The sequence below is a fragment of the Aspergillus candidus genome (assembly GCF_002847045.1).
Source record: "Aspergillus candidus strain CBS 102.13 unplaced genomic scaffold BDW47scaffold_112, whole genome shotgun sequence".
Taxonomy (NCBI): Eukaryota; Fungi; Ascomycota; class Eurotiomycetes; order Eurotiales; family Aspergillaceae; genus Aspergillus; species Aspergillus candidus.
The window spans coordinates 1-19015 of NW_020194117.1; the positions used below are offsets into that span (position 1 = coordinate 1).

Consider the following 19015-nt stretch of genomic DNA (forward strand, 5'->3'; position numbering starts at 1 on the left):
AAAAATAAAAAAAAAAAAAAAAACAAAAAGCTAGATGATAGTATCCCCACTCAGCAGTGCCTCGTATCCCATCTTCAGCAACTCCCTTTCCTCCTCCGTCGTTTCATCGTTGTTCAATCTCTCACACAAGGTCGACAACTCCAACATACCGAGGTCGATCCCCGCGGCCTTTGCCTCAGACGTCGCGCGCAGACGGGGGAGCACTTCCTCCCGGATGGCCTGGTGGATAAACCGCATGATATCCTCCAGGACAGGCATGTAGGGTTCGCGGCCTCACGTCGCATTCAACAACAGTAGGTAGATGATGGAGTTGCGCGTCTGCGGCGGTGGCGCCCCCTTTGGTTGATGGGCCCGGATCTGGTCCGCATAGACCTTCCGATAGAAGGCCAACATGTCGTCTGACTCGGGCGTGCCCTCCAGTACCTCGTCGCACCAGAAACCATTAGGCACCAATCAGGGGGGATATGCGTCGTTGCCAATGGCGCGCGGGATGACCTCCGCCGCTTCCCAGCCGAGGATGGCCTGGATGGCGCCGTCGGGTCCCACGAGGATCTTATTGGCCCCGATCTTCATCTGGGCCAGCACGAATGGGCCCTTGCCGTTGTCTGCGGGGTTGGGGATCCAATCCAACAGCATCTTCAGGAGGTTGACGGCGCCGCGCACTGGGTCGTCAGGCGACATGTCCATCTCGTGCAACCGCCAGGCGACGTACAACTTGGGCGTGAGCAAAGGAAGAGACTCGGCTATCTTGTCGTTCGTGGCGTTCGGTTTCATTCTATTGGTGATGTCGGTGCCGGAGATACGGCCGTCGGCACCGAAGACCGCCAAGCCAACCTGGTCGAACCTGTACCGGTCGAGCTGGACGATGGCGGCCACGAGGTCGGCGAGGGCGCGCGTCCGGCGTTTTTCGGCCTCCGCGGGTGAGACCTCCTCGTCGAACCAGGCCTCCATCAGCGGGATCCAGGAGATATACTCCATCAGGGTGAAAGGGCAGTTGAGCTCGTTGTCGCGGGTGCCACTGAAGTCGTAGACGTCCGGAACGGGGATGTTGGTTTCGCGCCGCAGCACGCCATAAGGTTGGCCTCGTATCTGAGCATGTCAAGGGCGGGAATTGCGCCGTTCGAATTCTTCTTCGTCTCGCCGGGAACCTTGTAACAGACAAACCCTGCTACGGATGATCAATGGCCATTGTCCCGGACGCTTCAAGGAGACCGACGACAAAGATTCGGGAATATGGTGGAGTCGTAAAAGCTAACGGGGGGGCCATTGCTTTTGCCCTAGACGTTTCAAGAAGACCACGGACACCGATTCGGACATGTCTTAAAATCGTAAGAGCTGGCGGGGGTCGCAGTGATTGATTGTTTCGACAACGGGGAGGGAAGGATGCTCGTGAACTACAACGCGGAGACAAAGGATGAGATGAGAGACTAGATGAAAACGTCGATTAGATGAAGGGACCGACCTGGTTAAGATTTGACCAGTGAAAGAGTCAACTAGATGAAATGATCGACCAGATCCCCTGTGAGAGGGTCAACTAGGTCAATGGGTGAACTAGATGAAAGCGTCGACTAGATGAAAGGGTCTGGCAGTGTGGCATCATCTGGTGTGACTTGACTGTCGGAATATAAGATCGTGCATAAAGGGGTACCCACAGAGCTCAAAAGTGTCTAGATATCTTTTGTAGGCGAGTGGTATTCTTTGTGACAACTTGTGAGGGCGAGTACTCCACCAAACATAAGTAATACTAGTTCGTAGTCTTTGATGAGACTGAATAATAATTGCTGGAAAGGTAATCAATACTGGCCTGTCAACCCTGATCTATAGGTATGGGGCCGGCTCGGATCAATATGAAGGGGTACCCTATGATACGATAGTTTACTACAATACCAACATCTCGAACGAGGACATAGGATAAAGATAGATTGACGATAGTTAACATACGTACGCTCCGAGACATCCCGGAGCAACAGCAAGTCATACGAAACCAATCGAACGGGACGAAGAACCCGAGCGAAAGAGGTCAGACACAGCCGAAGAGATATGAACAAGACACGACAAAGAAACGAACCCCCGTCTGATAATGGAATCCCTCATCTCCCTCCGCGGCACAGCCCCCAAGTGGAGCCGCCCGTCCGTCGCAGCTTCGTGGAGAATTGCTTACTGCTTGTCCGCCGACACATGCTCGGGCAGACCCTCGTCATCCCGGTAGGCTGGCGGCTGCTCCTCGGCACTCTCGGTCATCAGACCCTGCTTCTCCGGGGCGGTGCCCTGCTCCTCCGTGTCGAGGGGCGCGGAGCGGCGCGAGTGACGACGCCACAGGGAGACGACCAGCTGGCCGACCAACATGCCCAGGGCGCTGGTCACCAACCCGGCCAAAACCCCGAGGATGGCCGGCACCAGGATGAAGCGCACCACGCGCGACAAGGTGCGCTCCCAGGCGCCGTACTTGATGCGGGGGCGTCCGTCGTGGCCCGTGCGACCGTTGGCCTCCAGGGCCTCCGGGAACGCAAAGTCATGGGGACGGCGGTGGGCGGCGGTGGGACGACCACCACAACCCGGCTTGCGGGCCATGCTGAGCATGCGGCTCTTGGCCGAGGCGAACAGGGAGCGCATCCGGCTGAACAGCAGGCTACGCAGGCAGCTGGGGCGACCGCGGCACTGGCGCCAGGACATCTTGTCGGGGGTGGTCTCCTCAATCTCCGACTTGGCGATGTAGAGATCCCCAGAGGGGGTATGCACCAAGTGCATCGCCACCGTGTTCAACGGGACGGGGTGGCCGTCCAAGTCGAGTACAGTGAAGCGAACCGCGACCAGATCCATCACCTCCTCGGGCGCGGAGGGCACCGGCATCATCTCGACGGCATAACCCAGCGGGATGGGGGCCGACTTCTCGCCATCGGACAGGCGGTGCTGAACGGCGACCAAGGGGCTGGGCGACGAAGGGGGGAAGATCTGATGGCCATTGGCCAGGAGGACGCCATCTTCGACGCTGAAGTTCAACGACTAGGATCGTTAGTTGATTGGCTCCTGTCTATTCTGGGTATCATCGCATGGGATCGACATACCAAAGTGGTCTCCGAGCCGTCCGTCACCCAGTAGACCGCACTGCTATCCTCTTCACGGAAGGGACACTCGGTGCAATGCAGCTCCACCTGCTGCTGCTGCGCCGCATGGGCTTCCAATGTCTGGAGTTCGGAGATGCCCGGGGCGGCCGCGGGGTCGTCCATCATCTCGGGGACGATCAAGAGGGCATTGGTGGCGAGGGCCAGGGTGCCCCCCAGAAGAAACGAACGTAGATTCATGATGCTATTGGGAACGAACCCGATGTAGTTCAAAAGAGAGTGGGGAACCAGTCCAAGGAGTAACCGTTACGGTCAAAGTCAAGATTTTAACAAAAAGCAGTTGACGAAGAAGTAAAAAGGAGGATGAAGAAGAGAAGACAGATGGATTGATGGATGAAAGAACGATGGGGATGATGTGAGATGGAACCGAATGAATGAATGAGATGGATGGAGAATGGATGGAGTGGGTGGCTTTCTTGGGTGCGCCCCAGGCCTTTCATGGATGCCTGCGGGCGGCAACATCTGTCATTGGCCAGATAACGCTGACTCAGCTGCAGCGGCATCCCCGTGACGTAACCGGGCTAGTCCCTATTGAGTCTAGCTCGCAGTCATCTGACGCCACTAAAAATAGCGTATACACTAGCCGGATCGGGTTAGATTATAGGTGGATCCGCTGCGGATGCACAGTATAAGCTTATCCCGTGCATAACTGACAGATGATCAGCTTGTCATTTTTCTTCTATCATACTCTCTTGTACTCTGTTTTAGTCTACTTGTACTGTGATTTGGGGTATCTTCAGACACCATCGTTGTGACAGATAGTCCAGTGTGTGTTGACAGTGGTGAAACCCTCCAAGAGACCGGAGTCTAGCCAAGAGTATATATATCAAAGTCTGTTGAACCACACTAAATGCCAGCTGAGTCTCACGCAAGCATACTCCACCCAAGTAAGCAATCCAGCGGGTGGATTTGCTGCACAGATACATATATATATATATAGTATAAACAAAGTAAGTGCCAAAAGGAACAATCTAATGAACAACATTAGTAGTACAGATCTGGATGAAAAAGTCGCCTGGGGGAACAGATACCAACCATGACAACAAGAACGGGGACAAACGGAGAGGAGATAATACAACTCACTTATTGACATCACTACCAGTCTAACCCATGATGGGCCAATCCGCTGCCGCCCGCTGCGACATCTCAAAGTCCAGAATCCGCAGCAGCTGGTTTTGCGACTCGCGCCGCATCTGGATTCTTTGCATGAGGGTAGGTGGCAGGTCGTTGGCTTCCAGCCAGCTATGGGTGTCCACCCGGGTCGTCCGCCACAGGACAAACCCGAGGAGCAGAACCAGCGCGAGGTACTGCCACAGGGGTTTGGTCGGACGGGGCTTGGACGGGTGGGGCGCGGGCATCGGGGGCCGCCGCCCAAGCGACATCTCCGGCTCGTACTCCATCACGGTGTCGTGCGGGCTCCACTGTAGGGCATCCAGCTCGTGCTCGAGCTGGGAGGCGCATGCCATGCACCATTCCTGGTGGGTCACTTGAAATTTCCGTGACGCGCTGAAGGGCTGGGCTTTCCATTGGGGAGGCGGCGGGGGAGGGAGATTCAAATAAAGCGGGGCCTTGATGATAGCCTTCTTACGCACCTCGGGCGCAAGGTCGTGCTGGATCACCGCCTCGCGGTCCAGACCCGGGGCTGCGGGCGTGGGCGGGGGCCCCGGGGGTACTGGCCCCGCCCGGCGACGGGGCAGGCCGGGAGTGGGGGGCACCGGCTCCTTTTTGGCGCGGATGTTGTGGACATGCGTCAGGAAGTCGTTAAGATTCTGCATACTGTACGCATAACCGTCCCCGGGCCGTCTAGGGAGCGGGTTCAGGTGGCGTCGTTTCCGCGCCCCGACCTGGCAGACCCCGCGCTCGTTCTGGACCCAGTTCTGCAGGGACCGGGACGACGGCGGGTGGGCGAGCGTCAGAACGGCCAATTTACTTTGAATATCCTCCATCTCCTCCAGCGGGTTCTTGTCCGCCCCTCGCTTCCGTTTTTTCTCTCCCGGGCTGAACCGTTTGGTCGTCTTGGTGCGGTAGCCACCTGCCTTGCGTAGTGGCCGCTTCTCGGAGTCCACGCGGGGTTTCCTGAGCTCCTCGGGGGGTGGAGGCGGGTAGGGGGATAGGGGCTCGCCGAAGCGAGTGACATCCATGGGTTCCGCCTCGCCATAATCGAAGCTCTCATCGCCGGTGCCCTCCAAGAGTTCCTGCTCCAGGCTGCCCTGAGCAATGACCGGCGTCCGTCCCGGGGTGCTGGAGTTGGTGCCCGATGGAGCCGCACAGATGGCCAACCGGGGCTTGACGGCGAACTTGGCGAGCCGCTCGTACACCCGGCGCATGGCGTACTCACCTTCAAGAAGCGTGAAGAGGCCTCGCACCTGTTGCTGGAGCACGACGTGCCGGTCCTCTAGCACTCTCAGCAGCTCCGTCACCTCATCCGTGGGCTCTTCCTCCGCTTTCGCACCGACGGAGCTGTCCAACCGCTTCTTCTGCAGCACCACTTTCCTCTTCTCCAGGGTTTCGAGCTCGCGCTTTAGGTTACCCATCTCTTCCTCCAACTTCGTGATGATCTTTTCTTTGTTCTTCGCATCGCTCTTACTCACCGCGGCGCGCTCGCGCAAGGTCGCGATGAGACCCTCCTGCTTCTCGCTGTACTCGCGCATCTCCGCCACACGGTCCTCGGCGGCGTGGAGATCGGATTCCTTGTTATGAACCAAGCCATGGACCCGGCGCAGCTCCGACTTCAAACGCTCCGCCTCGCGCTTGTCCGCGGCCTCGGCCTGGGAATCTTCATGTGTCTTGATCGCCTCCTCCGCATCGGCCAGACGCTGCTGTAGAATCAGTAATTCACTCTCTTGTTTCTCAGATTTCCGCTCTGTCCGACTGCTTTTGCGCATGTAGTCGGACACGGCATCGTTGGCGGCTTTCAGTTCGTCGGCGTAATTTTGGCGGGCTATTTGGATGAGCTCTTTGACTGAATCCGAGAATTGAAGCTTGCTGAGGTTATCTAAAACCTCGTCTCCCTTAACTTTGGGTGCCATTTTGCGGTGGCGGGTGTGGTGTAAGTCGAAGTCGTGGTTAATGGTCGGATAGTCGGATATACTCGCAATCGACACGCTGTAATTGTTTAACGTCGAGTGGACTCTATATAAAAATGTACACCGCACTGAGAGCTCTCCGGGAGATGGTCGACTTTATATGTTGATCGTCTTTGATGGTCTTTGTTCTTGCGGCCACACAAAGGCCTTGTTGACAATGGCCACGTTGGAGGGGACCGAGACAATGTTCTCCACGACCGAGGAAACTCCTCTTGATCCTTGAGACCCAATCGTCCATTCTTTGTTTGCCCCATCTGGAGTCCTTCTTGGGTGGACCAACCCGTCCGGAGCAATCAGACGGAGGGGGAATAAGGGAACAATGCTTCAATGAACGGTCATAGGTGGTGCGGTCTTTGTCTCCCCGTCGTCACTGTCAAGGCCAGCATAAGCCTCCGTGAATCAATCAATATTTGTAGCGAATCAAATCTTCGAATGCATTATTATGACACCATCGACCGGTCAACGAGTCTCCGGCAGGCTATCTATCAAACGAAATGAAAAGAACGACCGCCAAGGCACAAAACCACCGCAGGAAAAGGCAAGAAAAGAATCAATCAAAGCTTCGACTTCTTCTGCCCCTTGACGTTCGGCACGGCATCGCCTGTCAGCAGGAAATCGGGATAACTCATAGACCCGGTCGTGCCACCGGACGACATGCGCCAGTTTGCGCCGTCCACTGCACGTAGTTAGAACAGGAACCAACACTCAGAAAACCGCGGGAAGACACTTACCGACGAGCGTCTGGCCCGTGACGTAGCTGCCCGTGTTGGAAAATAGGTACACGGTGGCATCGGCGATGTCTCGCACGGAGCCGAACCGACCCAGCGGCTGCGATTTGGTGTACGCCGCCATGACATCGGAGGGGATCAGGCGATCCAGACCCTAACGATTGGTCAGCGAGGATAGGATGAATCACTACGGGTCAGACAACTCACCTCTGTCGACGCGATCGGCCCCGGGGCAATGATATTGGAGGTCACTCCCAGGGGACCAAATTCAATGGCGGCACTGTTGGACAGGGCATCGACACCAGCCTTTGCTACGGAGACGTGCGACTGGAAGGGCGTACCGCGGTAGTGGAGGGTCGCACTGACGAAGATGATGCGACCGCCCGAACCCAGAGGGGAGGGTCTCACTAGACTCTCATCAGCATGGGGATTCACTCATGGGACGTTCCGCGCGCGGAGTCCACGTACAGGTCTCCGGGTCCACCTTGTGCTTGTTGGCCGATTCGACCAGATGGGGCAGAGTGGCCTTGAGCGTGTTGTAGGAACCCAAAACGTCAATGTCCATGACAGACTTGAACGCATTGACCGAGAGCTGGTTGATGGAGGCCAAGAAATTCCCGGCCGCACCAGCGCTACCGTAAGTCAGCGATCAACACAAACGACACTTCCCCTGGATACGCACATTACGAAGTCGATGGCGCCCAATTCCTTGACGCAGCGATCGACGGCATCCTGGATACTCTTGATCTGGCGCACATCTACGGCCCCAACGCCGATGACCTTGGCCCCCGGTCGGGCCGTGGCGATATCGCGCGCAGCCGACTCGGTCTTGTCGACATTCCGACCGATAATGCAGGCATTGGCGCCCAAATAGACCATGGCGCGTACCTGGGCGCTGCAGATGGTACCTGCGCCACCGGTACAGAAGACGACCTTGTTGGCTGTCGGATGTTAGCCAAGTCATCCCGAACGCCATCTGACATGGGGGGGGCAATCATTACCGAACAAGCCATGCTTCCAGGTATCACTGACGTAGTCTACTGAAGGAAGAGACATTATAACGAGATTTCCGTGGAATGCAATCAACAAACAACCTTCAACGTCAAACAGTGCGGGGATAGAAGTAGACGATGGAGAACTGGAGATCAAGACTGGGGTCTGGAGAAGTATAATGAGTTGATCGGAGAAACCGCGGTCGGAGCGAATAATAATCAACCTCGGATGTTGACTCAACATTAGTCCCTTATGTTCATTTATGCCGGACTAGCCTGTTTGGGTTAGACCGCGCTGAGTCAGCAATGGCTGACTCACTCTCCTCTGATTGGCTGCGCGGGAGCGACGTCACTCGCTTTCGAGAACTCAATGATCCTCAATGATCAACTCGATCAATCGATCTCGCCTTCTCATTTCTTCTTCAGTCTGAAAGGTATCGATCTTCCGCAGTCTGTAGCTGGATTGTTTGATTTTTTTTCTTCGCGTCAAGATGGCCTGCCCCATCACTGTCAGTAAATTTGTTGGCACTGTATCACTGGGCCTGTTGACGGTATGTCTCTGCGCCCTAATCAATGCTCCACCAACGTGTGAAGGATGCATATCAACCTCACCATCATATCATCGTGATGTCACCTGAGTAACTTTGATATCTAGGGCCTCTCTTACTCCTCCTCCGCCGTCACCGTTCCCGCCTTGCAACAGCTGTCCACGGCGTCGACGGCCTCGCGCGCCGCTGCCGAGGTCAAACGCCTCAATCGCAAGCATGGCCTACGCCTGACCAATATAGCGAACGGTTGCCTACTGTTTGCCTATTGTATCTCCCCACCGCACCGCAAACACCCCTACTTGGTCTGGATGGCCGTCTCCGCCACCCTGGGTTCCTACGGGTTGGATTACTGGTTCCACGGCCAGGCGGTGGGAGTCAAGGCCTGGGTCTGCGGGTTGGTGCAGGATATGGGCTGTCGGTCTCTGTGCGCCAATTCCCAGCAGAAGAAGCGGGAGGATGATCTTGTGGTCGTAGAGGCAGAGGAGAACAACGTGAATGGGGAGAGCGTGCAGCGGGCGCTGGAGACGGAGCGCCGCTTGCAGGGCGGGCGCGCGGTGTTGGCCGGATTGGCGCTGTCCATGGGCATTGTGGGCCTGTGGGGAGATCGAAAGTGATCTGTTCTTCTTGTGATTTGGGATCGTCTCTAATCAGGCCTTGATGGGTGGTTGTATGCTATCGGGGTGATGGGCCTCTCGGGCTTAAGTGGATTCCTCTAGCGGGATTGTACGTCTTAATGATTTATTGTGATATGGAAAGACTGTTCGTTGTTCTCTGTTAGTATGTCTCCTATTGGATGTATCTACACTGGTGGGGTGCCCGGTAGGACTATACCGAACTCGTGTTACTACAGTATGCGCTGTCCACCTCTATATATCGGGGTTCATTCGCCTCCCCGCATCTGGCTTTGTTTCTCTCTCCACTTCTCCCCAACTAGCCCTTCAATCCCCAACAAAGATGCACCTCGTCCTGTTTTTGCTGATCATCCCCCTCTACTGGTTTGTCAGTCTCTTAAAAATTACCCTCCACCACCGCTCGCTCTTCTTAATCCCTGGGCCTCTCACCACCCGGTTCACTAAACTCTGGTATTTCAATCGCGTGCGATTACGTCACTTCGAACATGACAATATCCAGCTCCACGAGAAGTATGGTCCTGTCGTGCGAATTGCTCCCGACCACTACAGTATCCGTGACAGATCTGCTGTTAGAACCGTGTATGGGAAGGGAAGTCGCTTCGCCAAGTCGGCGTGGTACGAGGGGTGGAAGCATCCCGATCCCAACCGGTGGACATTATTTCCGGACAGGGATATACAACGTCACGGTACGCCTCATGGTTATTGGTTGAAGATACCACCATGGATGTGTCAAGATGACTGATACGCGGGGAAGGAGAAACAAGGAAACGCTTCGCGAGCCTCTACTCCATGAGCTCTCTGGTGCATTACGAGGCATTCGTGGACAACTGCGCCGACATCTTTGCCCAGCGGCTGCAGGAGCATGCCCAACCTGGACGCGCTCTGAATCTGGGCCACTGGTTCCAGTGTTATGCGTTTGATGTCATCGGGGAGATCACCTTTGGGCAACGGTTTGGTGTGTATCTCATTTCATCTTTGTTGGTCTTATTTCGTTCTGTCCTTTTCTTAAGACCGTCGGCGTATCCCTTTGCTAATGCCAATGCCATTGCGTCTGAAAGGCTTCCTAGACCAAGGTCACGATGTCCAAGGCACCATTGCTGCTCTGCAAGGCCTCATGACATACAGTACCCTGGTCGGGATTTACCCCGAATGGCATCCGCGGCTGTTTGGGATTTTGAGTTGGTTCAAGTCGTCTGGGGCTGCGGGACGAGCATATATCATGCAGTTCGTACAGGACAAGATCAGAGCCCACGCTCCACCTTCCCCTAAACAGGATGAGGCGGAGGGTAGAGCGCCGAAAACCCAAGACTTCGTAGAGAAGATGATGCTGGCACGGGATAAAGATCCTGAGAAAGTGACAGACTACCATCTATACATGATGGCACTGTCCAACGTCGTCGCTGGCTCCGACACCACCGCCATCAGCCTCTCGTCCAACATGTACTACCTCTTGCATAACCCAGAGGTGCTCGAGAAGCTGCGGGGCGAGATTGACTCGTTCACCGCGCAGGGCCGCTGCAGTCCCCGTGTCACTTTCAAAGAAAGCCAGGAGATGCCGTACCTGCAGGCCGTCATCAAAGAGGCCCTGCGCATGCACAGCGCCACAGGTCTGCCGCTATGGCGAGTCGTACCGGCGGGGGGCGAGGAGATCAGCGGATATCGCTTCCCCGAAGGGGCAGTCGTCGGGATCAACACGTGGGTAGCCCATTACAACGAGGAAGTCTTTCCCGAGGCCAGGACCTTTCAGCCGGACAGGTGGCTAGAAGCAGAAAAAGACCCAGAGCGACTGCGATTGATGAACGATATGTATATGCCGGTAGGTTTCCACTGGACTCTAGGGACGCCAGTAGCTGACAAGGACACAGTTCGGTCTGGGTTCTCGAACTTGCCTGGGCAAGCACATCTCTCTCTTGGAAATATCGAAGCTGATCCCACGAATGGTCCGGGACTTTGACTGCACCACCAGCGCGAATAAATGGTCCACGGAAAACTTCTGGTTCGTCAAACCGACCGATTTCGAGGTCCAAGTACGGGGGAGATCGGACGACAAGACGGAGATGTCTCTCGAGTAGTATCTGATTCTTGCTCATGCATGTCCACATCATGAACCGCAGTCTAACACGATATAATCCTCAAAATATACGAAAATCATACATTACTCTTAAGACCAAGAATTATACACTATACATCTATACACACATACGCAGTACGAATATCAACAACTCAATACCCCAAGCACCAGTACCCGACCATGGCAACCAACGCCCAGCCCCAAACCCCAGCCCTAGCAGACCCCACCGCAGCATCAGCATCAGCCTCCTCCCCAGAAGCACCGACCTCACCCACCCAAGGCACCTCATCCAGCGTATCATTACTAGCAGCCAAAGCCCCCGCGTCCAACAACTCATTCTCAACAGACGCACAATCCACCCTCTCATCAGACTCCTCAATCGAATTAGACACGGAGATAGGTAGATCAAACACCGTGTAATGCTCCACCCCGCGCCATCGGAACGACTGATGCATGGAGATATTGTATTTTCCTCGGGCAGCGCCGCCCGATCCCTCACCGACTAGACAAGCCGGCCATGTCCAGTCGACGTGTTTGACTGTTGACGAGGGCTCGAGGTCGAGGACGGGGCCGACGTAGGGTGCATGGTCGTGGTGGTCGTGGGGCGAGGTGCCGTTTGAGATGGTGAAGTTCTTAGATAAGTCGGTGGAGGTGAGGAAGAGGGTGAGGCTGTGGAGGTGGGTGTCTTTGTCTTTATCTTCGTCTTCGTCGTTGTCCAGAGATAGTTTTCCGTTTCCCGAGATGTCGATGGCGATGTGGAGAGTGTCTAGATGTTATCAGTGCTATTCCAATCTACACATATCGATATCCATGTTTATATAGTGGATTATAGACTCACCCCCTCCTAGAGGAGTATTGGGCTGCGGCGCATCCACGATCGCCAAGCCCGGCGTGTAGATCTGGCCGTTAACAATGTTGAATGACATGGCTAGAAGAGCATTCAGATCCACTGATCTTCAACCAGAAAATGGACAAGGCCAGGGCCAGAGGAATCGTCCAGCTTTTGACAGCAGGAGTTGTGGCCTCGCCAAGCGGGCGTAATCTCCGACGGACCGTGGGTTCATTTATTGGCACCAATGGAAACCGTCCGAGTGGGGAGACTGGTGGGAATGGCGGCCGTTATGCGACTAGTATGTGTCTGCTATTACTCCGTAAAACTATAGGCTGGTGTATGGTACAGGAGTCAAGTCAAGTAAACACCGGGCGGATTTTCCCAGTCGCGCGATCCGCCAGCCGCTCCGGCATCAGCGCTTCGTACATATGACGCGCCCACGCGCAACATACACTCCGCGTGTCCTTGGGGTCGATGATCTCCTCCACTCCAAAGGCGTTCGCCGTGCGCACTGGGTTCATCATCCGGCGATACTCCTCCTCCAGCTCCTGGTACCGCTCCGCCTTGTTGCCGACCTTCTCGGCCTCGCGCAGCTCGTGTCGATGCGCGACTTCGATCCCTCCTTCCAGCGGCAGGGACCCCCACTGTCCGGATGGCCAGGCGACCTGCATGACAGGATCGCGCGCACCGAGCATGATGCCTCCGGCGACGCCGTACGCCCGGCGCGTGATGACGTTGAATAGCGGCGTGGTCGTCGCGAAGTAGGCCTTGGCCAGTTCGACGCCCCAGCGCATGGTAGCCGTTCGCTCAGCGACGGTGCCAATGGCATAGCCGGCTAGACAAATCGCTCAGCACATATCTTGATACTCTTGAGGTGGGGACAGGATACGTACGGACGTCGATAAATTGCAGCACTGGCAGGTTCATCACATCGCAGAGTTTCAGCAACCGCGCTAGCTTCTGACTCCCCGCCGCGTCCAGCGCTCCGCCATTGACCTCGCAGTTCAAGGAGATGATGCCAACTGGACGGCCGCCCAGCCGCGCCAGGCCCCCGATGGCGGTGCGGCCCCAGAGTGCTCCAATTTCGAACCACGAGTCGTGGTCCACCACGCTCTTGATAATCGTCCAGGGGTTGTACATCCGTGTTTGCCGGCGGGGGATGATCTTGCGCAACGATTCGTCCTCGCGGTCTGGGGGATCTTCACACGCAATGACTGGCGGGGCCTCCTTGCCGTGGTTCGGCAGGTAGCTCAGCACCGTGCGCAGCTGCTCGTAACACTCGGCTTCGTTGGCAGCCATATTGTCAATTGTCCCGTTTGTGCAGTGAATCATCGGTCCGCCCAGGTCCTGAAAGTCCAGTCCCTCCTCAAACGTCGCCCCCTTGACTACCTCAGGGCCTGCGTTGAAGAGCGCCCCAATATCCGCCGCCATGACAGAAAAGTGGCACGAGACAACGCGGGCAGCCCCCAAGCCAATCTGCCTCTCGTTAGCTGGGCGCAAACTTGAGTTTGGGAGGGGGGATTCCTACGGCAGGGCCCACGACCGCGCCGAGATTGGGTATTCCCTGGTTCAGCTGCTCCACGACCTGCTTATACATCGGCACGTACGGGAGATAGCTCCAGCCTGCTTTGGCGATTGTCGTCACACTGCCTCCACCCGAGCTGCCGTCTACCAGCTTGACCACTGGCAGCTTGAGTGCGAGGGCCAGCTTCTCCACGTAGATGGTTTTGCCCGCCGTCGAGCCGTCGGCATGCCCGCTCCGTAGCGAGAAATCGTCCGCCGTCAGCAGCACCTTGCGACCCCGCAAGCGCCCCATACCCTGAACATTGTTACTGGGAACAAAGGACACGGGCTTTTCGCGCATGGGACCCGTCTTCTCCCACTTCACCGTCCCGGACACCGACCCAATTTCGGTGAATGTGTCGCGGTCGAGAAGCTGCTCCAGTCGCTCGCGTACCCACATCTTCCCCGCCTGCTTTTGTCGCACATACCCGCGCCGACTGGGGTCTGGAGTGGCGGCGATGTCGCGGAGAGTGTTTATCTGGTCGCGGACATCACTGTAATCCGCGGGGAGCTTGGGGGCCAGATGTGAAGAGACCTGTTTCAGTCTTTTGGTGGCTTTATTGTCGGGCATTGTAGCTCTGTGCTGTACTTGTCCCCTCCTAACACAAGCTTAAGTGTAGCGCATCTGCATGTTGTTGTAGGTGAGTGGTCTTGATTAGATGGGGGGATGAAACCCGTGTGGGGTAGAAAACTGGAGCCGAGGTCCGAGAGTGATCCAACAGGGTGTCGCAGGCACAGCTTCTCCACGCCAGAATGATCCGATAAACAATGTAGGATACCAGCCTGGATTTCAACATACCAATACCGGAAGATGTCAGCGCAACCGACACAGCGACTACTGGTCGCCAATAGGTATGTAGGATCTCGCTAACCCCCTCTTGAACTCCGCGCTGACCGTGAACAATAGAGGCGAGATCGCCGTTCGAATCATCCAAGCCGCTCGCGAGGTCTGGCCTGCCATCGAAACATTTGCCATCTATACCGACGAAGATCGGTCGCACTGTGATCTTGGTCGGCCTCAACATGCCCTGCGAGTTCCCTCTCCTGCGGCATATTTAGATGTTGAATTGCTGGTCGAATTGGCCCAAAAGCATGGGATCAATACCGTCCATCCCGGATACGGTTTCTTAAGTGAAAGCGCCGACTTTGCCAGTCGCATGCAGGATGTTGGGGTCGCCGTCATCGGCCCTGGAGCGGAGACGTTGGCCCGCACGGGTGACAAGCTCCAAGCCAAACAGCTGGCCATGCAGTGCGATGTACCAGTTCTCCCAGCCATGCCTCACCCCACTGGTGATGTAGCTGAAATCCGAGGCTTTGCGGACCAAGTTGGCTATCCCGTCATGATCAAGGCCGTTGATGGTGGTGGGGGCCGCGGTATTCGACTGGTCCGGCGGGACGATGAGTTGGAGGGGGCAATCCGCGGAGCCACAAACGAGTCGCCCTCGCAGACAGTGTTCCTCGAAAAAGCGGCGGTGGACGGGTTTCGCCACTTGGAGGTACAGGTGGTCGGTGATGGGAAAGATGTATGCCACTTATGGGAACGGGACTGTAGCATCCAGCGACGGTTCCAGAAAGTGGTTGAGATCGCCCCGTCGCTCGTGCGTGACCGAAACCTGGTGCAGAGGGTGGTTGACGCTGCACTGCGCATGGCCCGCGCCACGCGATATCGATACCTAGGAACGGTCGAGTTTCTAGTCAACGAACAGTTGGGGGAATTCTACTTTCTAGAGATCAATCCTCGTCTCCAGGTAGAGCACACCATCACAGAAGCGATCACCGGGAGAGACCTCGTCCAGACACAACTACAGCTGTCCCAAGGCCGCTCCCTCGCCCAGATTGGTTTGGGTACGAATGCACAATCTCCGGCCAACGTGCATTCTATTCAGCTGAGGTTATGCGCGGAGGATCCACGCAAGGGCTTCTCCCTCAGTATGGGAAAAATCACCGACTTTAGCGTGCCGAGCGGCCACGGGGTCCGCGTTGACACCCACGTAGACATGACGGGCGCCAGCCCCGTGGTGGTTGGCGCCCAATTTGACAACCTCCTGGCAAAGATCATTGTCACCGCATCCAGCTGGGAGACAGCCGTCTTGAAAGCCCGCCGAGTGCTAGCGGATACGAGGGTGTCTGGCGTGCAAACCAACCTCGATCTGCTGCGGGGGATCGCCCATCATGAAGATTTCATGATGGGACGTCTTGACACACAATGGCTGGAAAAAAACCTCGATGGCGCCGTCCATCACGGCGAGACTATCTCCCAGTCCATCCGTGACAAGACGTCTGGCCCCTCCACGCGTCCCTCTACCGTCCCCAGTGTGCCTACATCCAACCTTCTCTTCCGTCGTGGTGATGCGTGGTCGGTCAAGCTGGAGCCTTTGACTTTGAATGGCTCACCGCAAACACCACAACATCATCATCTCCAACTCACACGAGTCTTGCAAAACGACTTCCCCTCCTCCCTGTCGGCAGAGATTGAATATACGACCCCGTCATCTTCTTCCTCCTACCGCATGCACTTGGCCACGACGCAAACTGCCGCATCGGCATTGGTGTCCTCCTCCCACCGCCGTGGAGACACCCGGAATCCCCGACATATCGTACTCCCACTTTCTGGGAAGTTGACTGAGGTGATGGTGGGACCCGGAGACGTGATTGCAGAGAACCAAGTGGTGGCATTCATCAAACAGATGAAGATGGAGGTGGAGGTCCGCAGTCCACGGGCCGGACGAGCTCAATGGGTATATGAAATGGAGGACGAAGAGGAAGATGTCGCCGAAGGTATGCTGTTGGTCGAGTTGGAAGAGGAACTACGAGGGAAGTTGTAGATGTCGTCAACCGTAGAGTAGATCGAGATGAACACCTCAGGCAGCAAGGCAGCAGGGCACCTTATCGATAAGAGCCAGTCACATGGTCTCACCGCATCGTCATCGTCCTCTTCTCTACTTTACTTGTTCATCTTCATCTTCATCTTCGTCAATCCATCTATGCACTTGCCGCATCCCTCATGCAAGGTTCTACATCTCATAGATCTAGCTGGTTGAATCATTCATCATGAATCCACTTTCACTCTATATTCTCACCTTCAATTGTGCTCGCAATCTAGTCGACGTCAATCGCTTTGCGAACCATTTCTTTGACGCTCGACCCCGCAATGATCCGTCCCCGCCCGATCTGATCGTCTTGTCCGTTCAGGAGCTTGCTCCTATTGCGTATGCGTTTCTGGGAGGGTCGTATCTCGACCCCTACTTTTCTTCCCTGAAGGACGTGGTCAATCAGGCGGTCGCCCAGCGGTGGGACATTGATTATGTCAATTTAGTTACTGACAACAGTGGCATGACGGGCCTAATGGTCTTTGCCAGGTCGGACGTTGCAGAACGGGTATCATCGGTCGATACCGCCCGCATCGGCTTTGGGTTTCAGGAGATGGGCAACAAGGGTGCAGTGGGGGCGCGGCTGGCTTATGCTACCGAAGAAACCCCCGACGGGAGTATAGATTTGACCTTTGTGGCCGCCCACCTGGCTCCGATGGAATCTGCGGTTGAGCAGCGAAACCATGACTGGCGCAGCGTAGTCGAGCGACTGGTCTTTGAAAGGCCTGTTGCCACCGCTCGAGGGAGTCTCGAGCCAGATGACCCAGAAACCTCGGGCTTGCTACACGGGTCGACGTCGAATGGCGGTGACGACCGCCGAGGTATCTTCTTCTCCAATAGCTATCTTTTCATTGCCGGCGATCTGAATTACCGCACATCGAACGTGTCACCCGGGCAAGAAGACCTTGCCCGTTTCCCACGCCTGAATGCGGATCCCGCCGACCCCCGTCATTACTCGCAGCTCCTGACAGACGACCAACTCACCCGCGAGATGCGACAGTCGCGGAGTTTTCATGGCCTGACGGAGGCACCCATTGGCTTCCCGCCAACCTACAAGTATACCTTGGCGGCGCAGAAGGCTGCGGCACAGGGTGAAGGCCCCTCGGAGTGGTCGTGGACAAGCACCCGTTGGCCCAGCTGGTGCGACCGTGTGCTCTATCTGGACACTCCGCCGGGCATGGGTGAGGATGCACGAGTGAAACCGCTGCAGTACGATTCTTTACCGCTGTTTCCAACCTCTGATCATCGCGCTGTCGCGCTGTCGGTAGCCGTGCCAATCGTGGCGAGCCGACCGGTCGATGCGACACATGTGTCCGCCCCGTTCCCAATTGACCCGGACTGGCAGCGTAAACGGGACATGGCGCGCCAGAGGGAGATCGTGGTGGGATGCTTGGCGTATTTGGGATTGACATGGGAGGGGAATGTGTTGCTGATGGCTTCAGCCGTTGGGCTGCTGGGTGCATGGTTCGTGCTTCGATCGCTGTGGAACGCTTAGCGAGGCCCTGCAGAGGATCCGATCTCGGATGGAAACGGCCGTCCCATAGCGATCCCGTCTGATCGGCGACTCAGCGAGAGCCATGGACTGCGACTGCAACACCCTTGGGATGGCGGTTTGATAACCCAATACTTCGTACTCGTGTTTCCCACCGTCTCATATAGGTTGGGCGACATCTAGTCTAAGGAAAGCCGTCAAGGAGGCTGTGATGGGTAGTATTATGAGCGTCCGGCTCTCGGGACCCAACACAACAGTCATATTCCATCTAAAGGACAAAAATAGAACCGTCAGGTGGTTGTTGTAAGAAGGGAGCAAAAAAAAGAAAAAGAAAAAGACCGACAACCAAACTCTAGAGGTGAAGCCGCTTCGTCGCCTACCATGCTTACGTTCTTTGTCCTTTATTTGTGGATTTTTACCAGTCAACACGCCTCGTCTGGCGTTGGGGAGAATCCCGTTGATTCGGTCAATGGACGGCGGCGATGCAGCTGCGGATTGTATGACCTTGCTTACAACATTCCTGGTCGCCTATCCCAAATGCTCAGCCCAGGCAGGGCCAACAATCACGACGGGTTTCCACTGCGCCTTGCTAAACCCGGACGGTTGCGGGGCCCTTTAATCTAGTCGATCTGGCTTCTATTTTCCTTTCTGCTCATGGATTGTTCCTTTTGTCTCTTCTAAGAGACACCACAAGGGCGGGAACATTTTTCCACTCAACCTGGATCACCGGGTGGTCAATACCGTATGATCAAAGGCCCTATAATCACCGGAATCGGGGGACATGCCAAGAGGGGCAAGACAGAAAAATAAAATGCAAAGGGCGAAGGAAAAGAGGCGAAAAGAATAGCAAAACAACGAAAGCTGCCCTTACCACTAGAGGCCCCGCTCTGGTCGGTTCGTGAAACATATTTCTAAGGGCCCCATCTCGCCATCGTCGTCTGGTCGAGGTCTAAGGCTTCACATGCGACACACCAAGGACTCCTCATGTGGTGAGGGTAGGCGGCCGGGAGATGAAGCACTCTACTGCCGACACTCGACAGGGTTCTAGGTAGCTCTCCCAATCAATCGATGTCGCGGCA

At 56.0% G+C, this 19015-nt stretch overlaps 10 protein-coding genes across 10 annotated transcripts; 4 read left to right on the plus strand and 6 right to left on the minus strand.

Moving 5' to 3' along the window:
• Window positions 1-453: 453 nt before the first annotated feature.
• Window positions 454-1957, minus strand: BDW47DRAFT_130202 (uncharacterized protein; the record flags this gene model as incomplete). The annotated part of the gene is made up of 2 exons (XM_024817068.1): window positions 454-1089; window positions 1946-1957. The coding sequence occupies 2 exons, from the start codon at window positions 1955-1957 to the stop codon at window positions 454-456; spliced, it is 648 nt and encodes a 215-aa protein (XP_024667143.1).
• A 200-nt stretch (window positions 1958-2157) lies between these two features.
• Window positions 2158-3302, minus strand: BDW47DRAFT_121471 (uncharacterized protein; the record flags this gene model as incomplete). Its single annotated transcript, XM_024815636.1, has 2 exons — window positions 2158-3003; window positions 3066-3302. The coding sequence occupies 2 exons, from the start codon at window positions 3300-3302 to the stop codon at window positions 2158-2160; spliced, it is 1083 nt and encodes a 360-aa protein (XP_024667144.1).
• Window positions 3303-4225: 923 nt separating this feature from the next.
• BDW47DRAFT_130727 (uncharacterized protein) lies at window positions 4226-6151 on the minus strand (the record flags this gene model as incomplete). Its single annotated transcript, XM_024817155.1, has 1 exon — window positions 4226-6151. The coding sequence occupies one exon, from the start codon at window positions 6149-6151 to the stop codon at window positions 4226-4228; it is 1926 nt and encodes a 641-aa protein (XP_024667145.1).
• A 407-nt stretch (window positions 6152-6558) lies between these two features.
• On the minus strand, window positions 6559-8099 carry BDW47DRAFT_114553 (SDR family oxidoreductase). The gene is made up of 6 exons (XM_024814677.1): window positions 7938-8099; window positions 7619-7877; window positions 7405-7568; window positions 7144-7343; window positions 6940-7090; window positions 6559-6884 (listed from the first exon to the last, which is right to left on the minus strand). The coding sequence occupies exons 1-6, from the start codon at window positions 7990-7992 to the stop codon at window positions 6763-6765; spliced, it is 951 nt and encodes a 316-aa protein (XP_024667146.1). The 5' UTR covers window positions 7993-8099; the 3' UTR covers window positions 6559-6762.
• Window positions 8100-8345: 246 nt separating this feature from the next.
• On the plus strand, window positions 8346-9307 carry BDW47DRAFT_114554 (uncharacterized protein). Its single transcript, XM_024814678.1, has 2 exons — window positions 8346-8479; window positions 8584-9307. Exons 1-2 carry the CDS (start codon window positions 8420-8422, stop codon window positions 9088-9090), a joined length of 567 nt encoding a protein of 188 aa, XP_024667147.1. The 5' UTR covers window positions 8346-8419; the 3' UTR covers window positions 9091-9307.
• A 105-nt stretch (window positions 9308-9412) lies between these two features.
• BDW47DRAFT_114556 (cytochrome P450) lies at window positions 9413-11229 on the plus strand. The gene is made up of 4 exons (XM_024814679.1): window positions 9413-9794; window positions 9863-10063; window positions 10167-10924; window positions 10974-11229. Exons 1-4 carry the CDS (start codon window positions 9431-9433, stop codon window positions 11178-11180), a joined length of 1530 nt encoding a protein of 509 aa, XP_024667148.1. The 5' UTR covers window positions 9413-9430; the 3' UTR covers window positions 11181-11229.
• A 102-nt stretch (window positions 11230-11331) lies between these two features.
• BDW47DRAFT_130728 (uncharacterized protein) lies at window positions 11332-12297 on the minus strand (the record flags this gene model as incomplete). The annotated part of the gene is made up of 2 exons (XM_024817156.1): window positions 12018-12297; window positions 11332-11945 (listed from the first exon to the last, which is right to left on the minus strand). Exons 1-2 carry the CDS (start codon window positions 12103-12105, stop codon window positions 11332-11334), a joined length of 702 nt encoding a protein of 233 aa, XP_024667149.1. The 5' UTR covers window positions 12106-12297.
• A 70-nt stretch (window positions 12298-12367) lies between these two features.
• On the minus strand, window positions 12368-14145 carry BDW47DRAFT_130730 (acyl-CoA carboxylase subunit beta; the record flags this gene model as incomplete). The annotated part of the gene is made up of 3 exons (XM_024817157.1): window positions 12368-12846; window positions 12905-13487; window positions 13540-14145. The coding sequence occupies 3 exons, from the start codon at window positions 14143-14145 to the stop codon at window positions 12368-12370; spliced, it is 1668 nt and encodes a 555-aa protein (XP_024667150.1).
• Window positions 14146-14385: 240 nt separating this feature from the next.
• Window positions 14386-16399, plus strand: BDW47DRAFT_121478 (putative pyruvate carboxylase; the record flags this gene model as incomplete). The annotated part of the gene is made up of 2 exons (XM_024815637.1): window positions 14386-14426; window positions 14482-16399. The coding sequence occupies 2 exons, from the start codon at window positions 14386-14388 to the stop codon at window positions 16397-16399; spliced, it is 1959 nt and encodes a 652-aa protein (XP_024667151.1).
• A 226-nt stretch (window positions 16400-16625) lies between these two features.
• BDW47DRAFT_121479 (putative inositol 5-phosphatase) lies at window positions 16626-17988 on the plus strand (the record flags this gene model as incomplete). The annotated part of the gene is made up of 4 exons (XM_024815638.1): window positions 16626-17535; window positions 17567-17592; window positions 17655-17825; window positions 17887-17988. 4 exons carry the CDS (start codon window positions 16626-16628, stop codon window positions 17986-17988), a joined length of 1209 nt encoding a protein of 402 aa, XP_024667152.1.
• Window positions 17989-19015: the final 1027 nt, after the last annotated feature.